At 46.6% G+C, this 24575-nt stretch overlaps 1 protein-coding gene across 1 annotated transcript in view; it reads right to left on the bottom strand.

Moving 5' to 3' along the window:
* Nucleotides 1-4192: 4192 nt before the first annotated feature.
* Nucleotides 4193-24575, bottom strand: part of METTL16 (methyltransferase 16, RNA N6-adenosine) — a 248706-nt gene continuing 228323 nt past the window's right edge. Inside the window, exons 9-10 of the mRNA XM_069227020.1 lie at nt 11718-11891; nt 4193-6109 (exon numbers count right to left, since the gene is read on the bottom strand). Coding sequence (XP_069083121.1) covers nt 5489-6109; nt 11718-11891 — 795 coding nt within the window. The 3' untranslated portion in view covers nt 4193-5488. The remainder of the gene's footprint in view (nt 6110-11717; nt 11892-24575) is intronic.

Below are 24575 nucleotides of genomic sequence, written 5' to 3'. Positions count from 1 at the left end.
GGACACATATCCCCAATCTATTTCAGATGCACAAATAGGCCTATTAACATTTTTGAGACCGTGCCTCCAGTAAATGTAGTTATGTGATTTATAATTTCAGAAAAAATATAAAAATATGAGATACACAATTGATTACAAAACGGGTCCACTCACATGATTGTTTTTTAACCAGTGATAGTAGCTTTTACCCATTCAAACTGAACAGAGGAAATTTAATTGTCAGGCCTCTTCATGGAAGAACAGTCCATCAGTCTAATCTTATGTTGCGGTTTTGCAAACAAATTCAGGAAACCCTGGAAAATGAAATTGGGACAGTTAAGTTTTTTTTCCCCAAAAGCGTTTTATGGCGACTGGAACGCTATCCATTCCAGATGTGAAAATAATGTAATGTCCATATTGCAGTGGTACAAGTACCAACCATTAAAGACTGGCAAGAGGAGATTTTGTGGCAAACATTGGGCATATCTGTGCAGCACTACACCTTACTGTGACAGAGAGAGCTACCGAGACCAATGAGGATTTTCAATGGCCAACTAGGGGGCACCACAGCAAATACTTTGTCGCTGCTTTCTGAATAAAGCTGAATGGGGTAAAGGTGTGTCCAGCTAAAGCCCACACGTCTAGCAGCGCCCACCTTTGTACCTTAGGAAGCAGTGTCCTCCTAAGTTATCTCCAATGTGTATGAAGAAAGGGAGGTGCGGTAAGCCAGAACCCTTTCCCACAGCAAGCCTACGTCTTTCCGAATAAGCTGGAGCGCACCCCCCTGACCAGGTTTGTCTTTAAATTAAGTCGTGGTATCAACAGGTCAAAGTGAAGAAAAACTAAAGTAATAAAAATCCTGAAAAAAAGATAATGGATAATTATATAATAAACAATCTAAAAAACGATAATGGATAAAAAAATAATAAACAATCTGATAGAATAAACAATCTGAAGAAAGATAATGGATAATTATGGAATACACAATCTGGAGAGGTTACACTCCAGCACGTAGAAGTGGCCCCTAAACATCAGATGCAGTTATAGTTATTCAAAAACATGTCAATACCTTTTACTTGACAGCAGAGTGACACAGAGCCCCGTGCTCTGTTCTTGGTACTGACTTCCTAATTTCAAGTGCACGGTTAACAGATTGCAGCTACCTAAACCCGGGCAGAAGCAGACCCTCTGACAGGGTCCTCTGTATGTTGCAGGGGATATCATGGTGAAACCAACCAGTTGTTGGAAACATTCACGAAAAGACTGCGATGAAAGCCTTGTATCATTGTTCATATGTTTGTGTTTTTGGCAGTTAAGTAGTAACACACACAACAGCACAAATATTGCATTTTAGAAGTTTGAGGAGCTCAGATAATCTAAACCTTACAAATTAAGTGAACAGGTTGGGTTGTTCATCCCCAAAAATCCTGCCCGGTCACAAAAGTTCTTTCAAGAGATTGTCTAGAGAGTTGACTGCTTTTTCATGTTCTACACCCAAACTGGCCCTGGGGAGAAATATTTCTCTCAGATTGCTAGCGGGGGATTGAGGGTACTCCTCGTGTGTGATCCACTCTTGGAGAAGTAAACAGGAGCACTTTTCGTTATGTTACTGGTTTCCTTACAAGACTTGTGTTAGTCTCCAAAACAACAAATCAATTGGACTGCAAGGACTCTGCTATGTTGGATTGCCCATGGATACCAACAGCTTGACAGTCTCTGTTTGGTAGACCGTCCATAGCCACAGAAGTGATCTCGAAATCATCTTAAAATGAAACAATGGCTAACAGGAAAGAACTGAAGCCATAGGGTTGAATGAGTATTTTTGTAAAATGACTTTAGCTGCCACAGTGCTGGAGTAACTTTCCTGGCAGCAGCCTGGAAGTATGCTGGAGTAATTTCTCGCTGCAGTAGTGGGGACAATGAGGACAAATTCTATGTTTCAGGGGTACAAAGGGTGCAATAACTACTGGACCGCTATTTTACTGTTACCTGAGTTTATGGAGCACCTCTTTTAAGTGACTTTGAAGACACACTTGCTGTGCCATCCGCAAACGCATGCATAGCAACTTGCTTGAAATGTAGAACCTGTGCTAACAAACAGCTTTCAGGATCCACACTCAAAGCTGTACAGTATTGGGACAGGGGGGCAATGGGGTGCTGCCGTGCAAGTGCATCTTTTATACGCCTCCTGATTTAGTGGTCAGCTCGTTGGTTTATCCGTGCCCCAGCTGGGCCGGCGGAGGGTATACACAGTCAGTGGACACAACATGGGAACTTGGACAAAGCTAGGCTTCCATAGAAACCATTCCGCTAGCATTAGTGCTAGACAAGAAGAGGAAGGCTGAAAAAAAGCAAAAATTTGACTGCAGTCCATGAAAACTACTAAGTTGTGGAGGAGTGAGGCGACGCTGTGATTGTTACTGAAACAATGAAGAGGTAAATCTCAATGGAAATGTGTACGAGCTTGTAAGGAGCAGGGGAACGTTTGTGGCTGATGGTATGACCGACCTATGGGAGTATTATACAAACTTAAAGAATTCCAAGGTAGAGGGGAAGAGTAGCCAACTCCAACAATGTGAATTCATGCTGAGAATCTTGCAGGAGAGGACTCATCTTTCAACTGGCCACCCCCTGAATGCCAGACTGTAGTGTGCTGTAAAATGTAAGCTTCAATTACAGAGTGTAGAGATCCATCTCAGAAAACAGGACATCAGACAGTAGAACATGGATGAATACAGTGTTATTTTACAGATGTATATCTGATTTATAAGATTCTAAACTAGTAACAAGCTTTTGAACAGCCTCATGAGCTACCTCTACTCTGGCGGTGTGCACAGTAATGCCTGCAGGCCACCAGAATACTGTTACAAATGAGTGACGCAAAAAACCAAGATGCAAGGAAAGGCTTGTGAGTTCTCTTTGCCAGCAGAAAAACCACCATAGGCAGCGATGAGATCAGGAGCTAAAAACTCCCTTTTAGAGCAAGTGTGTATAAGGTGTGATCCGCTGTGTCTTAAAACAGAATTAAAAAAAACACTATATCGTTGCTGACGTGCAAAGCCTAAGGCAGCCTTAGCAATGTACCTGTGAAGCAAGTCTTAACACTGTCTTTTCGAAACGGAAAATTGTGCGAGGTTCTGTGGCTGACAGTACCTCAACTAGCTGGGCTGGGAATGCACAGGTGAGTGCTGGCTGCAAAGCAAAGAACCTGGGTCTGAAAAGAAGTCTCTAGAGCTCTTGTGATAAGATTGTCCTGATGCCCATGACCTTGAAAATGGCACACACTTGATCCCGGTTAACTGGGAGTTTCGTATGTACAAATCACACACTGGAGGTCTACAAACATCGATCCGAATGTCTGGCTTAGGAACTTACTACAAGAAAAAACAGGTCTCTGCAAACAATTCAAAGCAGCCATTCCCAACAGCAACAACACATAGAAGGCCGCCTGCCTCTATTCTGGCCGAGGTAGCATGATCTCAAGTTCACTTCACAACTGTGAAAGGCATATATTCTGGCAAGGAATCACTTCTGGTTACTGAATGGTTATCTGACAGTGAACATCTACAGTCATTTCTAGTGAGTCTTTCCAAGTCCACAGAACAGAGGAGAAAGTACAGGCTGAATAAGAGAATGCCTTTCTGAATACCATTGGCTGACAAAGACTGTACTTCTAAAAAGGCTTTTTATTCAAAAGACGTCCAAGTACATCATATCTGGCTGACGTTTTTACAGTGTCATAAGTTCTAACTCCCAGGGAATTCAATGACATTTCATGACATTAACGAAGTAAGGAAAATGAGGTGATGAGACAAACTCATATAAAGGTTGCAGGCAGGCAGAAGACAGGAGGTGAGATGCAGTACAATGTTTGAGCTGATGCACTTCAGGCAATGAGCTAGGGTGTGATTAGCTGCTCTTCTACAGTATCAATAGTTTGTGTTTATGGATTCCTTATTTATGGGGCCAAGACTTGTGCTGCACATTATCAAGTCTGAGTGTTGAGCTGACTGTTCCTCCATGGTGTGCACTAAACAAGGAGAGGTCTGACCCTGCTCTCAAAGGGACTCCACGCTTGATGCAGCCTAGATTAGACAAGGTATCTGCTTTGGAAGAAAAATTCACTCTCCCTCTTAGCTGGCAAACCTGTTTGGGATGTAGGAGGAAGTGGGAGAGAGGCAGACAGGGAAACCAGAACAGAGAAAACGCGAGAGCCACTTATTTGTCGTTTAATAACAGTACAAGAGCCCTCACATTTTTAATACAACGTGAACAGTGAATTTGTATTTGTATTTTTTTCAAAAAGAAGAACATAAAGAACAAGCATTGGCCAAGCGAAAAGGTCTCGTCTTTAAGACTTATTGGCTCGGCCAACGCCTTTTGTTCGTGCGGTACAGCATTGGCATTGCTGACTGTGCTAGTTATTTGTAGCCATGCGGTACAGCAGTCCGGCTGCATTGCAGCATGGCTCAAAATAATAATTAAAAAAATTCTGCACCCGCATGATAGCACTTTAAAAAAACATGTTCTTAGCCTTGCGCTCTCCCATCCCCTCTTGCCTGTCCTCTCATCCAACACGTTCCACAAACAAACAGGGGGGTGGGTTGCGGGACGAGGCAACACAGAGAGAGGGAGCACGGAAGAGAAGAATGCAGGAGGTGTGGACAGGCGAGACGGGATGGGGGAGTGGGCGGGAGGAGCACACGGATATTGCAGGGTGGGTGGGATAGGCTGGGGGAATGGGTGAGGGGTGACACATCCAATAGAGGGTGGGTGGGAGGACCAGAGCAAGCACACAGACAGCAGAGGGTGGGTGGGGCAGAGCTGGGGCAGAGCTGGGGCACGCACATGAACAAAGGATAGCGAGTGGGAGGAGCTGGGGCAAGCACGCAGACAACGGAGATAGTGCACTAGTGGCTGAGGGACAGACAACACAGGCTGGGAGGGAGGGGTTAGGGCAAGCATATGGACAACGGATTGTGGGCAGGAGGTGCTGGGGCAAACAAGCAGAGAAGTTCCCAAACAAAGGAGGATGGGCTGGAGGAGAAGCACACTGACAACGGAGGGCGCACAGACAATGGACGGTGTGCGCAAAGAGCTGGGGCAAGCACACGGGGTAATGTATGGTGGGCGGGACGAAAAAGGGGGAGGAACACAGATGGGGAGAAATACATGTGGGAGACAGCTGGAAAACATATTTTGTAGCGTGCTTAAAATAAAGTAGCCACTGAAAAAGCAAGCAGTCGCAGGACACAGTAAGGGGCCCATGCTCTTGGGGAGGGACTAACAGAAGAAGAGGGAAGAAACTGACGAATTAAAAGCAAGCAAATGAGAGTGACAATGACACCAAGCAAAGGTAAGTAGTGGGCAGGCTCTAAGCTCACTGTTAGGTAGCAAAATTTCTTGCAACAGAAAGCGTTGAGGTGAGAGCTAAAAAAGGACAAGAGAGGTAACCCTACTAAATTCAGAATCAGATAGTGGAACACCTCAGATTGCTTTCTTCAAGGAACTAACCTACTACCATCCGCAAAATTTGGTTACGTAAATAAGTACACAGCTGGTTCATTAAGTCTCTGTTCTGCCCTTCCAACCAGTGCATCTCCACAAGTACATCACTGTCATCTTTCTTTGCATTTATCAAACACTTAAACAAAAAGTGTCCACCACCAGTTTTAGCACTCTGGCCCACTTCAGCAGTCTTGCAGACAACCTCTGATGCATTGGTTTCCATCCCTGCAGTACCACTGCCTTCGCTGCTCTGCACGTGTGTGCCCTCTGGCATTGCATGTTTCATGTCCTCCTCCATTTTCTCAGAGTTATTCTCTGCTTGAACAGGCACCTCTGTATTGCTGATACTTTCCTTAGCGGAAGAGGCACTGTCTTGAGTGTTGGCACTGGTTCCGGGGGCTTGGACTTCTTGTTTCTTCAAACCTTGGCTGAGGCTCGATTCCTTCTTGAGTTGCCTCTCTTCGTCCATTACCTGCAAGAGGTCCAGGGGGGCTCGCGGCAATTCTCTAAGCTGTCTACCTTTGTCCCTCTTCTTTCTTCTGATGTGAACCCAGGAGTTTTCTAGAGCTGTCAGAAACAAACTTTTCTCTTCTTTTCCGCAGGGGACATGCTTATGATGGACCTGTCAAGGAAAGAATTAAACAGACTTTCATAAATGTTAATTATTTTATGTTTTACTAAAAAGTATCATTCACAGGGCAATGTCATCACCTCTGCCAACCCACATGACCACTTTCAGATAATTTAGTTCTTTTTCCTGTCCTTTAAAATAAAATTTGATGTTTCTAACAAACAGAAGGGCTGGCTGTTATCACTGTTTCGCCATCTGAAGGATACTTCTAGCTACAGAATCCTGACCTTGTACATCAGTATTATAGTAATGTCCCCCTCTTCCAGGGAGGTGGATCTGAGGAGTGGACTTATACCAGGAAATCCTGCAGGACCGAGTAGGGAAAAGGATCTTGCCTGTGGCCTTGAAAATCAATGTGATAGTGCTTGGTAAATGCATGGACAGATGCCCATATGTCTGCTTGGCAGATGCCTGACACTAGAACACCCCAAACAAGGGCTGTAGTGGTGGAGTTTGCCTTGGTGAAATAAGGCCTAAGGCACTCAGGAGGATCTATTTTTTTGTAAAGTATAACACAGTTTGATACAGAGGAAAATAAGGTCCATTTTTGGACCTCCTTTCCCTTATATGCACCAATGAACCTTACACACAGTTGATCATTAATATTGTACTCCTTGGTCCCATCGATGTAGAGGAAACCATACCAGAGCCTGGGGAGGCATTCAGGTCACTGGCATCGCCCAGCTTCTCTCTTGGGAGGTATGGGTCTATGGGGAAGTCCAGGGGATAGGATGGCCTGGATGGCACTGTCAGCGGTCGAACAGCGCCTGTAGGGATGCAGCCAGGGAGGATAGAGGCACACATTTTGAAGTCAGTCCAGATCCAGGGACAGATTTGGAGGGCCCGGCAGGCATCAAGGGTGAACCCGCCGACAGTAACCCGGCGAGGGATATTTTCAGATCCATCAGCTCCACTGGGCTCGGTGCCCCGAAGATGGCATGTACAGTGCTGTAGAACTCTTTCAATTGGGCTGGCATCGCTCCAGCTTCCTGAAACTCAGGGTAACATGAAGCAGGCCCTTATGCTGGCTCCGCAGGCAGAGAGGGAGCGGGGCCTAGCAGCATAGTGCTTGGAAGGGTAAGTTGAAGACTGCTTTGACTTCTTTTTCTTTTGCTTTTCTGACTTACCCGAATTGGAAGTGGTAGTCTTGGAATGCAAAGACAATTGTCCGACTCAGAGAGCAGCACTGAGAATGCTGCAGTCTTGCCTTTTAACACACCATAAGGAGCTTCATCGTCCACTCGCAAATTGGATTGAAGAGCATCAACTTACACTCGGGCGCAGGTCATGACTCGACCCCATGCACCAGAGACAACAACATTTGTCGTTTACACTCGCCACAGGACTCAAAACCAATAGATTTGGAATTGAATGAGTGACCAGCACACTGGGAGCAATAGCTCAAAACAAGGTTGACAAAAGGTGGTCAAAAAATGAGCGACGTAGCTCTACAGACCCACACTGTTGGCATGGAACGAAAGGAACTTATGTCAGTGCGCCAGAGTGGCACCTATATAGGCACTGCAACATCACTTCTGATGCAGAGAACACCAACATGAAGCCAAACAACGATTCCTACCAGCACGTAGAGGTAGTGCTCAGAATTTCCGGGATCCAGTCTGACGCGTGGGGAATTCTAAGGTGAGGAATCTGAGGTTGAAGTTTCTAGGAGAATTAAAGAAGGAATAGTTATTGCAGAGAGCACTGAACATGGCTGATTGTGAGAAGAAAAGTCAACTGTTGAGTAGCAACAACACAGAGTTGCCCAAGATAAAATGTTTCAGATGTGGAATTGCAGGCCACCTGACCAACAATCCTGTGTGTGTTGAGAAAGTGTTCCTCTGCCAGAAGCGGGGATGAAAGGGGGGCATCTCACACATGATTGTTAAAAGAACAGTTGCAGGCAAAAAAAAAAAAAAACACTGTAGAAAATATTTGAAATGGTTTGGGGAAAAATGGTTTTCCAGATTAACTCAGATAATTAGGAATTATACTTTGATGGCCAAGCTACTAGTTTTCTAACTGATTCACTTTCCCTATACTCCTTCGCGAGTAATGATATCTCTCAATGTTTTCGGAGTAAGAGTCTATACTGGAAAGTCCTGGTGTTAACCCAGAACAGTACAATGAACATACGATACTCCTGGTATGCATGATGATCATAAGAATGTCTTTAAAGTGAAGACTAACAGTGGGCTAAGTATATATTACAATAAGAGGCCTGAACCTTCTTGGGTAGACACCAGAAGAATTTTGTATGGAACTGGACTGAAATATAACTGATTTGGTTCGGAATGTAGAAACAACACTCTCTGAAAGTAATATTTGTGAAGTTTCATAGATGTCCATAGAACAATTTGGGAGCCTAAAGAATTTAGAGCATTGCATAAAGCTACAAATGCTGTTCCTGTAGTAAACAAAGTTTATCCTAGTCTTCGTCTATTGGGAAAAACACCTGGAACAAGAACTGCATAAACTTCAGAAACAAGGTGTCACTGGAAAGACTGATAGTTCTGAATCTCCCCAATTGGCTTAGTATCCAAAGTGAGCGGCAAAGGAGTCTGAATGTGTGTCAATTTGAGGGATCTCATCCAGAAAATATGGGTGGACAAACACGCCTTGCATAATTCTGCTGAGATTATAAGTACTATTGGAAAGGCCACTTGTTTCAGTGTCAATGACCTGTCTTCAGTTTGTTATCAGGTAAACTTTAAGTTGGATCATTGTCCACTGACCTCATTTATCCCACCTCTTGGCGCATTCATGTTCCGCCGAATGCAGTTTGCCTTGGCCTCAGCTCCGCCAGCAAACAACAAAATACTTCCCAGGACTGTGTAGTTAATATTTTATGTTTCCATGATGATATATTTATCTATGGTCGATATCTTTATTATCATGATAATGTCTTGGGAGACTTTTTAATCAGACAGAAAGGCCGATCTTACAGTCAGGAAGGACAAATGGCAAATCTGTCTGGGAGTGGGGACCTACTTGGGGCATACACTATCTAAAGATGGGGGTCAAACCTCAAGCGGATCTTGTGGAGACCTTTTGCAAGAATGTAGCACCCTGTAATTGGTCTGAATAATGTGACGCAACCTTTGGCTAGTTAAAATATATTTGATACTCCTACACTAGGTTGATTCAACCCCAGCAAGAACACAATACGGACCACCGATATCACAGCAGGAAATAGCTTGGGGTAACTTTGTCCCAGTAGTGGATGAGAAATAAGTTATAATTGCATACATTGTTTTTCAGTTGAGCGAGAAGCGCTGGTATGCTTGTTTTGAGCTTTTTGCCATTTTAAATTCTATCTATGAAGTATTTCTTTTTTGTCAGCACAGATCACAACCCTTGGCTTACGTGTTTGCTATGAAAGGGTCGGAATGCACGCCTGCACATATCTCCATGTAGTTTCTTGGATAGTATACATTTAATTTCAGGATGGATTACCTCTCAGAACCAAGAAACATGGCAGCTGACTGCCTAACTAGATCACTGATGAACTAATGTGAGGAAGAGGAGGTGGAGGTTGGTGATGAAGACACTGTTGTGTTATTATAGGAAGGTTTGACTCTAGGGGAATTGAACAACAGTGAAGCTGGGATACTACTTTGATGGCAGTCCAAGCGTGGGTTCATAATAAATGGCCTTGTAAGAGAGGAGTCCCAGAACCTGGCCTGGGTTATTGGACTGTCGGGGACAGATTGAGTATAGTAGGTAGCAAATTATTAACCTGTAAGGCAGAAGATAAGCGATCTTGACCTTACAGGGCATTTATGGAGACGCGTCACCAGGAACAGAGTTAGACAACAGTATGGTGGACAGAGATGGATTCCTTGGTGCAAAAGGTGGTTATGATGTGCTGCTGGAGAGCAAGTACACCTACTCCTCTCACCTCTGTCCCCTGTTTGGTGCCAGACAAGCAATGGATTAAGGTGGCTCTTAAAATTACTGGTCCAGTGAGTAGAACAGGGATGGAGGGCCTGTCATCTTTTCACTGACTGGCTATCATGCTAGGTGAATAGTTGTCAAAGTGGTTTCTAAAGCACAACTACAGCACTTACTGAATGTCTGTGGGATTTATTTTAGGAGGAAAGCCTTCCCTGAAGTGCTGGCTACTCACAATCGGGACAGCTCCTCCGTATGGGTGGAGGAGTTTCACCCCTCCGCCAGCAGCAGCTTCAAAACCTTTACCAGAAAACGATAATAAACTGAGTTTTATCGTTTTCTGGTAAAGGGGAGGGGCCACGGGGCTGAAAAGCAGTGAGGGAGAGTGCTCAGCACTCCCCCTCACTGCGCATGTATGTTTGTCCGGCCGTCTCGGGCCGGCCAAACACACATGCGCACAGGGCTCTCTCTAGCCCAGCAACACAGCTGCCAGGCTGGAGAGAGCACGCACAGGCTCCCAGTCTACCTGGGCGCTCCCAGCCAATCCTTACGCTCCTCTGAGCAGTGCCAGGATTGCCAACAGGGCAGCCTGGGAGCCTGTGCCTGCGGCGAAGGAGAAGAGCGGCGCGGCAGCGAGGGAAGGTAAGTGGTTGTTTTTTTAAATTAAATCAATGTTTATTCCCCGCCCGCCCCTCGACTCGCTACTGCTCATAATGGTGTTCAGTTCACATCAGAAGCTATGAAACGCTTTAAAGAATATTCTTTAAAACGAGAAACACATTTCAAATGATCGTGGAGGCCAGCTTCCTTAGGTGCCAGGTCCCCTTTTGGATTTTCGTGTTGCTTAATAAAGAGAAAAGCTTTCTTGGAATTTTCTCAGAGTGTCCTAATCACTGAGGAAGCCTAAGGCCTTCACCTCCAAGGGAGAAATACCCGACTCCCGAGACAGCCTGAGCACGAGTCCCTTTTCTGAAGGCTCCTGTACTAGGACCTTATTTAAGGGACTAGAATTAATACAATCTCATCTGAAGGATCATGACTGCAAGCTTTAAATTTGAGGGATCCCTGTGAAAAGGATGGGGATGGCTGTGGGGGATGAGCATTGGACTGGTCTGTCACTGTTGCCTGCTCCTAGGAAAGCTGTTGTCCTGTGTTAGAGCCCTGTATGAGATGCAGGAGTCCCTGCCTGCCTTCCTGGCAGGTGCTTTATGGGGGACTACAGTTTGAGCCAGGCTTCCAGTAGGAGCTGCCCAACCTCTTCCAGATTGTGTCACCCTATTATGTGACAACAGCCTTTCCTTTTCTTGCCATATTAGGCTACTCACGATTTTAAATTCTATCCATGAAGTATTCCTTTTTGTCAGCACAGATCACAACCTTTAATGTAAGTGTTTACTATGAAAGGGGTGGAATGCACAACTGCAGGAATCTCCATGTAGTTTCTTGGATAGTATGCGTTTAGTTTCAAGATGCAGTACCTCTCAGAACCAAAACACATGGCAGCTGACTGCCTAACTAGATCACTGAAGAACTAATGTGAGGAAGAGGAGGTAGATGTTGGTGGTGAAGACACTGTTGTGCTATCACAGGAAGGTTTGACTCTAGAGGAGTTGAACAATCAACGGTGGCCTTGCGCAGCCTAACTCTTTAGCCTGAGCGAAGAAGACAGGACAGCACTCTACTCTTTATTTCAATAATCATTTACCTTTAAATCGGTGAGTATTTTCTCAATCACTGTTGTAACAACTGTGAGGTCATCTGAGTCGGAGGCGCCCAAAGCAGAGGCTCTGCCGATGAGTTCCTTCACAGTGGATCCTACCAGGGTAAACATGATGGGCTTCCTGGTCTTCTCCAACTTTCTTCTCTTGAAGGGCGGTGACTGGAAAGAAACATGAGACAAGAACATAAGGACCGACAGACACTCAAAAATGAAATGCTCTAAACATAGCCTAAGAGCGTCAAAAGAATGCCGTCACTTAATAAGTGCAAATTTACAAAATAGTGATATCTAGACGGCATCAATCAATCAATCAATCATGGATTTGTAAAGCGCGACTACTCACCCGTGAGGGTCTCAAGGCGCTTTTTTTTGGGGGGGGGGGGGGGGGGGGGGCGGGGAGAGCTGAGGATCAGTTGAAGAGCAGCGAGCTACACTCTAGCCTCAGGGAAGCAGGGTACGAGGCAGACTGGAGCCCAGATTTCTTTCCAGTAAATGGATTTATCACCAGTTACCTTACCAGCATTGTACCCTTAAATGCTACCGCAGGTACCTTAGCCCCATAAACTAGCTCAACATTCAGGGTGTTTGGAACCAAATGAATATGCCGGAACAAGCTTCCCACCACACATTTTCATTGTTGCCAATTTCCTTGTAAGAAGAAAGCCCTCAAATAGTAACAATTATATATATTGTATAGTCTGATTCTCTGTGCTCCTCTCGTGACAAAGCCCCTTTCGTCACAGCCCCCAATGCATGGGTTACAGAGCAGTATTTTCATGCTAATGCCAGTAAAAAGACTGGGATAGTAGGCAAAAGACAGTATGTTTTTTGTTCTGAAACATAAAAAATATAACAGCAAATTCATGAAGGAAACAGTTCAAACATAGCACAGCGTTGTATAAAGTTTTTAAGTGCTTAATACAATAGAGGCAGAATTCCCATGTTAAACTAAGGCACACAATTCTGTTTTTTTTTTAAATAAGGTATTCGAGGCAAAGAATCTCAAAAAGTGAACAACTACAAGGCAGCAGACAATCACGTGAGCAAGGCAATCTGCCACGTGCAACAGCTTCCACAGTGCTAGGGGTCAAGGTTTGCCGAGTTGTTACTACAACTTTCAATGTTAGCGAGCACCTACAGCTCAAGGCCACAAGGTGGACCCAAAGACCACGTTAAGAGTGACCGTGTATAGATCAACGCTGCACTATTGATAAGTAATCTTCTTAACAGACCTGCTTCCCTAGTCACTTCCCGCCCCACTAAAGGCTGCATACGAGGGTTACGGCAATCACAAGCAGCCAGGTAAACAACCACTGGCAAAATCAATAGGTCTGGGATTACCAAACCGATGAGGTGCTGACTTTCTATTTTTTGTTTCAAGCAATGAGCCACAAAAACAAAAAGAAAATATGCCACCGTCTTAACAGCAGCCAAAGGCGTACAATAAAAATGACATCTTAAAAAATGCACATTTGTTTTTAATAGACGCGCAGCGCGGATTCTTAGAAGGCAGATATATTCATAACAGGCAGAGAAACCATTTTTAGTTTTAATGCCTATCGCAGGAAAATATGATTCTTATTGGCACAAATAAAGTATAGTATTAACTAAGAATTACTGGAACCCGAGCACATAATTTAAACACAGAAGGATAAATAACAAATATTTAAGAATAGAACAAAAAGCATTGGCAAAGTAAAGTACTGGCATTACCAGGCCCTTCACAGAAGAGCGATTCATTCACAGTGCAAGGCAGCCACTGGCAGAAGGGATTACCCCACTGCCCCATGCTGTGGTGGGTGGAGCCCAAATGTGAATGACAGTTTAACGGACCAAAGATGAAGTGGGATGATTCAAAGGCCCTCCATCTATGAATATATGCATTTTTTTAAATGTGTTTGATTACATTAGACTAACGAATTAGCTAGAGCTGTCCGGTAAACAGACATACATGTAATATGGGAGATAACTCCATCCCAAATGACCACCAAGAAGAGCAGCCCTTACTGGAAACACTTTTTGAACATACCAAGCTCCAAGGGTAAACCTCTGGCTCCAGCTGTGGTGGTGGGAGGGGTGCGGGATTATGGAGAGTAACCGCAGGCCTCTGTGTGATTAAGATTACATGTCCATAATCTAAGAATTCTTCATCCAATCTTCCAAATCACAGCCTTGACGAATGACGTTGTGGCAAGCAGAAAATGTGTCTCCAAAGAACACCCCCGTATAGCCAACTCAGTCAAGAGAACAAAAATCACAATTTCAGTAAAACCAGAGAGAGAGGAAGGCGCACTAAGTACAGCAGCCAAAAGAAACCGTACACATCAAACTCTTCATGAGAAACAATATTAGGTAAGAAGCATAAGGAAGGAACTTTACAGATGTGAGATGTGGACATCACATGTACACTCCTTTCAGGAGAACTGGAGCAGAAGCCCAGCTATAGCATAAAATGAAGAAATTACACTCAGAACACACATGCTCCATATGTGTTCTCATATGTGTCTGTGACCATATGACAGAGCATTTGTCCAATGGAATGCATAGGTCGAACTAAGTGCCCGACTGACATCGAAGAAATGAAAGCCCTGTCCAGCCAGAGGAAAACCTTAAGGGACCATCGTCGGCAACACTATAGCCTGAGGAATGTAAAAACGTGATGTAATCTCAGGACAGAAAGTCGTAGAAGGTTTCAGCACCAACCACTCAGGAAGAAAGGACAAATAATTCTCTCGACTCAGAAAAGCTCCAAGCTTCCCAGTAACATATGAGCAAGGTCACAAATGCGAATGACCCACCTCAAATGGATCAAATAAAGCACTTATCAATAAAACCCCAAGAAGACACCCTAGGACAGAGCCTTTGTTGGGCTAACCCAAAGCCTCAAGAGGTGTGACTCTCAGCAGGTGACAAGCTCACTCAACGATGCTCTCGAAATATTGTTCTGGCTGCAAACTGTGAAAGCAAAGGAGGTGTGTCCAAAGTCAGCTGAAAACCATCATCTGTGAAGTCCAGGGCCCGCAAGGGGTCACACGCAAAAGGATAAAGAGTGCACGTCTCACATCAGAAGCAGAAACCCATCCAATGTCGTACATCCATTCAAAGGGTAAAGAGATGCTTCCACAGAGGGAAAGCTGCCTCCACTTCAATGCACAGCCGTAAATGTACGAGGCCTGACGTCAAAGTCCACCGCAGGCACCAATACTGGTCTGAACTAACCACAACTAGAGAGAACCCCTCAAAGGAGAAGGAACAGAATTGAGATCGTAATCCAGAGACCCTAGGTCAGAGGACTCCTGGATGTGATGAACTAGAAGTCTGGGGTAAAATCTGGCCATCCCCCCTGAAAGTGATGACACTGATGGGGCCGGGGTCCCCTCTAGAGTCAGAAGAGCCGTCAGACAGGCCTGGCAGGTGGAGGAAATACAGATCTAAAGAGGTAATGAACAGTGTTCCAATGAGCTCTCTCCGATGGTAGGTAACCAAGTTGGATTTCTTCTGGTTCTAGATCAAACCAAAGCCTGAATCTTACTACAGACCACGGTGATGTGCAAGAAAACCAGGGGAAGAGAAGTAGCATAAACTAGCCAATTGTCCAGGGACAGATGTACCTGAACTCCTCTCACATGCAGAAGACCCACGAAATGAAATTACACCTTTGTGGACCCCTCAGAGCTTACTTTGGTGCAAGGAGCAGGACTACTTGGAACTGAAGCGCCCCAGGTAGATTGTGAATCTCAGGACTTTTTCGATGCCTTGAGTGAAATGGTACATGGAAATAGGCATCCCTTGATCACTGGAAGCCAGGAAAGGTCAACTACATGTATGATTTCCTGCAAATACGCTATTGAGTATTAGGAAGAGGTTGGAGTGAAACTCCAGACTGTTCCCCTCTAGTGGATCTCAACTGATTGTCCCCTTGAGCAGGAGGTGTGTCGCCCCTTCTGCAAGGATGCCTTCTAGCAAGGCTGGGCAGCCACGCCATCACCTGGTTTCTAAATACACAGACATGCATTAGAAGTCGAAGGCATAGACTATGTGAACTACTTCCAATACCAAGGCATAAGAAACAAACTTCTCTTAAACCCGACCAAATGTACAGGAATGAACCCCGACAGGGGAAATCTTATCAGTGAAGTAAAGTCATTCTGGCTTCCGATTTGGGTGAAGGAGGACAGACATCTGAACTTTTGGTAAGATTACTTACCACTTCCCTGCAATAACTGGAGAACTGGCTTCTAAAAGAAGACCTATGAATGGACTGTAACCTGAAGTCCGAATGCCTCTAGAACAATGCTGAAGGCTTGGGACGAAAGAGCAGAGTCAAGTTAGCATCTGCCATTTCCTGCTTCACCATCTCTTCCGTTGTCTAACCAAAAACCATCCAACACAGAAAAGGAAGCTTGAGTAACAAAGACTTCTAAGAAGTCCCCTTCTCACCCATTTCAAGGATTTCGTCCAGTATGGGCTACAACCTGTCACAAAAGCCATCGCTGTCGGGGCAGCTGCTGAAGCTACTTCTTCATACCTTCGAGAATAGAACCACAATCATCTTCTTTATCCCAGGCAATTAAAGTCTCTTAGATTCAGTCTGTTGTGTAAGCAGCACAGATCCAAACTCTCAGAGAAAACATGGCAGCAGAATGAAGTCAATTGAAAAAACCTTTACTCTCTTATCAATAGGGTCCGGAGGTGTAGCCTCCTCTAAGGAAGCATTCATGCGACCTTCAAAATGGAATCAATTGTTAAAATGCTAGAAAACTCCTGCAAAGCTCATCGGAGGCTACAGCGTTTGCCAATCACAGCATCTCGGACGCGGAGTCACTTACTTCGAACTGATATCCCTCTCTCAGGAGGCAAGGGGGAGCTCCAATAGTGGCTAGATCACATGGAGACATGGAATGGCAGAGCGATCTTTGGGTCCTCACCGGATCTGATCATAGAGTCAGATACCAGCCATCAGGGCTGGGGGGCCAGATGTGGAGAGATTTAAATGGGAGGCCAATGGACTCAGCAGGAGCTCAAACTCCATATCAATTGCTTGGAGCTCCTGGCGGGATCTTTCATGATCAGGTCCTTGAGTCGAGACAAGGCCTCCTGTTGCATCTTCCTGAGCATGGACAATGTGTCCACAGTCCAATATATAAACCATCTTGGCGGCACTCGATCAAGGGCCTTGGAGGAACTAGCGAGGAACTTCTGGCATTATTGCCTCCAACATCAAATCTACGTGACGGTGGAATACCTTCCCGGGCACACAGAATGCTCTGGCGGACTGGAACTCCAGATATCTGGAGGATACAGCAACTGGACAGAAGCGTCTTCTTAGCACTCATGGATCACTGGAGACCGTGCTCAGCGGATCTCTTTGCGTCCAGACTGAACACCCAACTGCCAAGGTACTTCACCTGGCGACCGGACCGGGGGCATCGGCAGTGGATGCGTTCCTGCAGGATTGGGGGAGGGATCATGTTTATGCCTTCCCCCTTCCTGTTGTGTTCTGAGTGTTAGCTCAAGTGTGTCGTCAGGGGGCATCAGTAGTGTTGAAAAACCCATTGTGTAGGTCACAAGTGTGGTGTCCAACTCTGCTGGAACGCTCTCACGACTTCCCGCTCCTTACTCAGACTTTCCCGGTGATACTCTTAGATCCTCGGGGTCAGCCTCTCCCCATGGTTCTTCTGGGCCATCTCAGTCTCATGGCATGGAGAATTTCAGGAGTTGTTGGGAAGACAACAGACTTTCAATAGAGGCTGACAGGTTCATCCATTAGGCCTGGACCCCCGGCACATGTACAAGATATAGATCAGCATGGAACCGGTGGGTTCGTTGGTGTGTGGCGAGACATCTTGATCTTATGGGGGCCAAAATTACACATATCCTAAACTTCCTGGTGGAATTGGCTGAATCTGAGCTATCTTACTGCTCGGTCATCTCCTTTAGATTGGCAATCTCGGCGAGGCATCCCCTGCTTCTTAATGTCCCGGTGGAGGAACATCCCTGGGTTTGCAAGTTACTCAAGGGCATCAGGATCTCTAGGCCCCCGGAACCTAGATACTCAGAGCATTGGGATGTCAATGGGGTGTTACGCCTACTGTCTTTTTGGCAAGACAATCAATACCTTTTGAGGAAAGAAATGTCAGCGAAGTTACCTATGTGGCTTTGCCTCATATCTTGTAAAAAAGTATCCGACGTGAGAGCCCTGTATATCTCGGCTCAGACTTTCGCACCCGAAGGAGCAACCCTTATTGTATCCCAGAGAACCAAATGCAATACCAGGTCAGTAACCTATCCTGCGTTTGAGAGTGCCCCTAAGCTGTGCGTTGTCAGATGCCTAGAAACATAGGAGGAAATGACGGCAGAATATCGTCCCCGGGGGAGAGACAACTGTTAATTTCTATAAAGAAACCCGCAGTATCTTCCCCATCTATAGCAAGGTGGGTAAAATGGATTATGATGGAAGCGGGTATCAATATTCGGAGCACACTCCACTAGAGGTGCCATAGCCTCCAAGACCATCCAGGTAGGTGGGAGGTTGGAATACATCATGAATGCAGCCGATTTGTCATCAGAATCTACTTTCAAAAGGTTCTATTTTAAACTGATTCACAAGGTGGCTTTGCTGGTGGTAAGTAAGCTTTGAACATGCATAAACCTTGCCTCCGGCCCGGACATAGAATGAGAAATTTCCTAGCTATCGAGAAGGAAAGTTTAAATTCTATTAAGGACAAGGAGGCGTGGATTATCCTGCCCGATCGGATTTCGGAACCAGAATTGATTGCAGAGGTAGTATTCAAGTTTAAAATACTCTTTTTAAGTGGTAAATTGATAATGTGCATACTGTATGCTTTGCTAACGTTTGATTGATTCAAGACAGGAATGTGTTTTTGACTGACTAGGACATGTGATGCTAAGGGTTTTTTCCTTTATTTTGACTGAAGTTAGCTATGGGGCGATAGTTTATTTTTTCTCATATATTGCATTACTCTTATAGGAACGGATGCAATGACGAGTTGAGGATGCCTTAACTTCCGACCGCAGTGAAGTCGAGGAGGGACTCGGGCAACATATGATATACATATGGACACTCGGAGCGTGAATGGACTGGATAGTGGTTACAATGGAGATGTGTTGGACCCGTGGGATATGTAGTGTTTGTGTTTTTTCTTGTTGAACTTTGAACTGGCTGTTAACAAATAGTGTAGAAAGAAATGCATAATCCTCGCCTCCGAGCCCTTAATAGAATTGAAACTTTCCTTCTTGATAGCTAGGAAATTTCTCATTTTAGTGCTCTCCATGAGGGAGGGAGGGAGGAGTCAGGCTTTGGCACTGTGCGTCATCAGACACTGATCGTTTCAAAGCGCTGTACAGGAAATCGTGCAATTCACTGGCAGCGCAACTAGTAGCCAGGCGGCAAAGGTCATGAGACAAAGAGAGGGGGGGATGAAAGAGGAGTGAGAGATAGAGAGCGAAACAGCGAGAGAGAAGGGTGGACAGAGACACAAAAAGACGCAAAGAGAGAATGAGAGAGAAAAAGAACGAGCGAGACAGAGAAAGACAGCGCCAAAGAAAAAGTCACAGCGAAAGAGAGCAAGAGAGAGAAAGTCAGAGAAAGGGAGAGACAGAAGTCGGAGAATCCAATCAAGAGGTAAAGCTATGCAGCGACAAAGACAGAAGGCGAGCGAGGTAGATACAGAAAAAGCAACGGAGAGACAGAGAAAAAGAGAGAGGGGGAGAGAGAGAGAGAGCGTGCGACAGTAAGACAGAAAGAGAGGGAGGGAGAGAAAGTGAGCGGGAGATTTCCTGGCCACTGGGATGACTCACATCTACTAACCGTAATGATGTCTTTACAAACCGAATGTGGCCTGACGCTAGTAAATCCCGAAACTCGACTATTCTTGGCGAACAAAACAGCACGAGTCACATCCACGAGCAGGAAAAGCTTCTTAGCTCTTAAGTTCAGGGACAAATGACTCGACGGGACCTCCTCAGTGCCCATCACAAGGCGATGCTTCGGGGGTTCTGTGCAACATCCGTCTGGGGAGACAAGCCACCCTCGGACTGTGAACCACTCTGAGCATCACCGGTGCAGACAAGCGAGAACAGCCTTCACCTGGCACCGGCACCTTCCCCAAACGAGACATTCCCCCAGGTTCCCGGCTATTCCCAGAGGCCGAAAAGAACCGGAACAAGAACATACCCCTCCCGTCAGAAAGCCAAATAAAGCGGCTGTAAACTGCCTAGTGTCATCTGTGTCCCACTGGCCTCCCTGGCGCCTGTAAGGTAAGTAAGAGATTGGTAATTCGGTGAATATTCCTGCCCGGCATCCTCCCACGAAAAAACAAAACACACACCAATCTTTTTACCAAGGCTCTCCAATAACGCGGACAAAGCGATCTGTCCAAGATCAATCCGTTTGTTGAAGGTGTGTCCGCACTTCACCAGAAGTCTCGGGATGCCGAAATGTTAAACTTAATCACTAGATACATCCCCTGGCCTCACAGGAGGGACAGAGAGAGGGACAGAGTGAGAGACCGAGTAACAGAGTGAGAGACCGGGGGACAGGGACAGAGTGAGAGACCGAGTGACAGAGAGAGACCGAGGGACAGGGTGAGAGACCGAGGGACAGAGAAGGAGGCAAAGAGAGAGACCGAGTGACTGAGAGAGTGACAGAGTGAGAGACCGAGGGACAGAGTGAGAGACCGAGGGACAGAGAGAGGGACAGAGTGAGAGACCGGGGGGCAGAGTGAGAGACCGAGGGACAGAGAGAGGGACAGAGTGAGAGACCGGGGGGCAGAGTGAGAGACCGAGGGACAGAGAGAGGGACAGAGTGAGAGACCGGGGGGCAGAGTGAGAGAGACCGAGTGACTGAGAGAGTGACAGAGTAAGAGACCGAGTGACAGAGTGAGAGACCGAGGGACAAAGAGAGGGACCGAGTGAGAGACCGAGGGGGGGGGGGGGGCTGAGAGAGACCGAGGGGGGGCTGAGAGAGGGACAGAGTGAGAGACCGAGGGACAGAGAAGGAGGCAGAGAGAGAGACCAAGAGAGTGACAGGGTGAGAGACCGAGTGACAGAGTGAGAGACCGAGGGACAAAGAGAGGGACCGAGTGAGAGACCGAGGGGGGGGGGGGCTGAGAGAGACCGAGGGGGGGCTGAGAGAGGGACAGAGTGAGAGACCGAGGGACAGAGAAGGAGGCAGAGAGAGAGACCAAGAGAGTGACAGGGTGAGAGACCGAGGGACAGAGTGAGAGACCGAGGGACAGAGTGAGAGACGGGGGGGGGGGGGGGCGGGAGGGGGCTGAGACCCAGTGACTGAGAGAGGGACAGAGATGAGCGGAGGATGTTTGTGAGTGGCCAGCACTATTCAGAAGGGCACTGCCTCTTCCACAACATGTTTGTTTATGTAAAGAGGATTTTAATATCTATCCCATAACTTGTCGTGGTCATAATTCTGATTTAGTCGTAAACGCCCCTCTGCAGCATGTAATTGCTTTGCTGGTGCACACGAATGATTACACTGGGAGCATGAAATACTGAGGCGAGAAAGGCTTCAGTCTCCACCTCTAAGACACAACAAAATATATCAATTAAGACCCCCAAATAACTTGCTAATTGGGTTGAAAATATGCGAGATCACCTTAACCAACAAGCTATTTTTGGGGGGATGAGGTGCACAACTCTCGCTTAGTGCCCCCTGTCTCCCCGCAAGCTTAACAAGCATTGTCAACCCAAAAAGTTTTGGCTTTTGTATAGTGAGAATGTGATCTCAAGCATCACTAAAACAACATTTCCTCAAACACAGAACATATACAGTGCAGCAACACTGTAAGCTGCCTTTAATCTCAGGGGCAAGCTAACGCACAGATCAGGTGTAATACTGACAGCTGCAATGCAAGCTACCCTCACACACAGGAGAGCCCTGGCAGCTGCAATGCAAGCTACCCCCACACACAGGAGAGCCCTGGCACCTGCAATGCTAGATACCATCACACAGCAGAGCCCCGGCAGCTGCAATGCAAGCTACTCTCACACACAGGAGACCCCCGGAAGCTGCAATGCAAGCTACCCTCACACACAGGAGACCCCCGGAAGCTGCAATGCAAGCTACCCTCACACACGAGAGCCCTGGCAGCTGCAATGCAAGCTACTCTCACACACAGGAGACCCCCGGAAGCTGCAATGCAAGCTACCCTCACACACAGGAGAGCCCCGGCAGCTGCAATGCAAGCTACCCCCACACACAGGAGAGCCTTGGCAGCTGCAATGCAAGCTACCCTCATACACGAGAGCCCTGGCACCTGCAATGCTAGATACCCTCACACATGAGAGCACCGGCAGCTGCAATGCAAGCTACCCTCTCACACAGGAGCCCCGCCAGCTGCAATGCAAGCTACCCTCACACACAGGAGAGCCCTGGCAGCTGCAATGCAAGCTACCCTAACACACAGGAGAGCCCTGGCACCTGCAATGAATGATACCCTCACACACAGGAGAGCCCTGGCAGCTGCAATGCAAGCTACCCTCCCCCATAGGAGAGCCCTGGCAGCTGCAATGCAAGCTACCCTCACACACAAGGAGAGCCCTGGCAGCTGCAATGCAAGCTACCCTCACACACGAGAGCCCTAGCAGGTGCAATGCAAGCTACCCTCACACACAGGAGAACCCTGGCAACTCCAATGCAAGCTACCCTAACACACAGTAGAGCCCTGGCACCTGCAATGAATGATACCCTCACACACAGGAGAGCCCTGGCAGCTGCAATGCAAGCTACCCCCACACACAGGAGAGCCCTGGCAGCTGCAATGCAAGCTACCCTCACACACAGGAGAGCCCTGGCAGCTGCAATGAATGATACCCTCACACACACGAGAGCTCTGGCAGCTGCAATGCAAGCTACCCCCACACACAGGAGAGCCCTGGCATCTGCAATGAATGATACCCTCACACACACGAGAGCCCTGGCAGCTGCAATGCAAGCTACCCTCCCACATAGGAGAGCCCTGGCAGCTGCAATGCAAGCTACCCTCACACACGAGAGCCCCGGCAGCTGCAATGCAAGCTACCCTCACACACAGTACCCTCACACACAGGAGAGCCCTGGCAGCTGCAATGCAAGCTACCCTCACACACGAGAGCCCCGGCAGCTGCAATGTTAGCTACCCTCACACACAGGAGAGCCCTGGTACCTGCAATGCAAGCTACCCCGACACACAGGAGAGCCCTGGTACCTGCAATGCAAGCTACCCCGACACACAGGACAGCCCTGGCAGCTGCAATGCAAGCTACCCCGACACACACGAGAGCCCTGGCAGCTGCAATGCAAGCTACCCTCACACACGAGAGCCCTGGCACCTGCAATGCTAGATGAACGAGTTACTTACCTTCGGTAACGACTTTTCTGGTGGATACATTAGCTACCTGTGGATTCCTCACCTCATGAATACTCCCATGGCGCCAGCATTCGACGGAAATCTTCTTACTAGTCTCTGCACGTCGACGAGGACGTCACTGTCTCGCACGCGACGCCGTCTGACGTCATACAGGCAATAAGAGGTCCTCGACGACGTGCAGACGTCAGTACCAATCATTTTTTACGTGCATGAGAACAACCAGGCAATGCAATGAAAGAGCAAGGCAACATCCATTATATTGTAAAATACACCACATTGTATGAATAACTGTAAATCTTTTTATGTACATATATATATATATATAAAACTCTCTCTTTTAAAATATATACACACACCAAGTATATACATAAAGATATATACACATATATATATACAAATATATTATATATATACATCTATTGCACCCTCAAGGACCAAGAGGAGCGCACTCAAGGATTACTTGGCAAGACCATAAAGGCAACGGGGAGGCGGGCGGGACCGTGAGGAATCCACAGGTAGCTAATGTATCCACCAGAAAAGTCGTTACCGAAGGTAAGTAACTCGTTCTTCTGATGGATACAACTACCTGTGGATTCCTCACCTCATGAATAGAGTCCCAAAGCAGTACCACGCCCGGCGGTGGGTGCCTAAATGGTCAAACCAAGAAATCCTGCAGCACTGACCGTGCAAAATGGCCGTCCCTTCTAACCTCAGAATCTAAACAGTAATGTTTTGCAAAAGTGTGAAGGGACGACCAAGTTGCGGCCTTGCAGATGTCGACCACAGGAACACCTCTGGCTAAGGCCGAAGTGGCCGACTTAGCTCTGGTGGAATGAGCTCTAATGCCCTCAGGAGGATCCTTCTTTGCCAAAGAGTAACATATTTTAATGCAAAGAACAACCCACCTGGATAGTGTTCTCTTGTGGACTGCCTTTCCTCTCCTCTTGCCCACGTATCCAATAAACAGCTGATCCTCCAGCCTGAAATCCCTTGTTCTATCGATAAAGAAGCTCAACGCTCTCTTTGGGTCCAGACGGTGCAGTCTTTCTTCCTCTTTGGAAGGATGAGGCGGAGGATAGAACGTGGACAAAGTAATTGCCTGGGCCAAATGGAAGGGTGAAACAACCTTCGGGAGGAAAGCAGCCTTGGTCCTCAACACCACCTTATCCCCATAAAAAGTTGTATAAGGGGGTTTTACTGATAAGGCCTGCAACTCACTCACTCTCCTTGCTGATGTTATAGCTATTAGGAAGACTGTTTTTAAAACCAAATACCTCAAGGGGCAAGAATGCATAGGTTCAAAAGGGGACCCCATAAGGAAAGTCAGGACTAAGGACAAATCCCATTGCGGCATAACGAATGGCTTCGGAGGATATTGATTTAGAAGACCTTTCAAGAATCTGATAACAATAGGGGATTTAAATAAAGATGGTTGGTCTGGAAGACATATGAAGGC

Source organism: Pleurodeles waltl, chromosome 3_2 (assembly GCF_031143425.1).
Source record: "Pleurodeles waltl isolate 20211129_DDA chromosome 3_2, aPleWal1.hap1.20221129, whole genome shotgun sequence".
Lineage (NCBI taxonomy): Eukaryota > Metazoa > Chordata > Amphibia > Caudata > Salamandridae > Pleurodeles > Pleurodeles waltl.
This window is presented reverse-complemented; position numbering and strand designations above follow the sequence as displayed.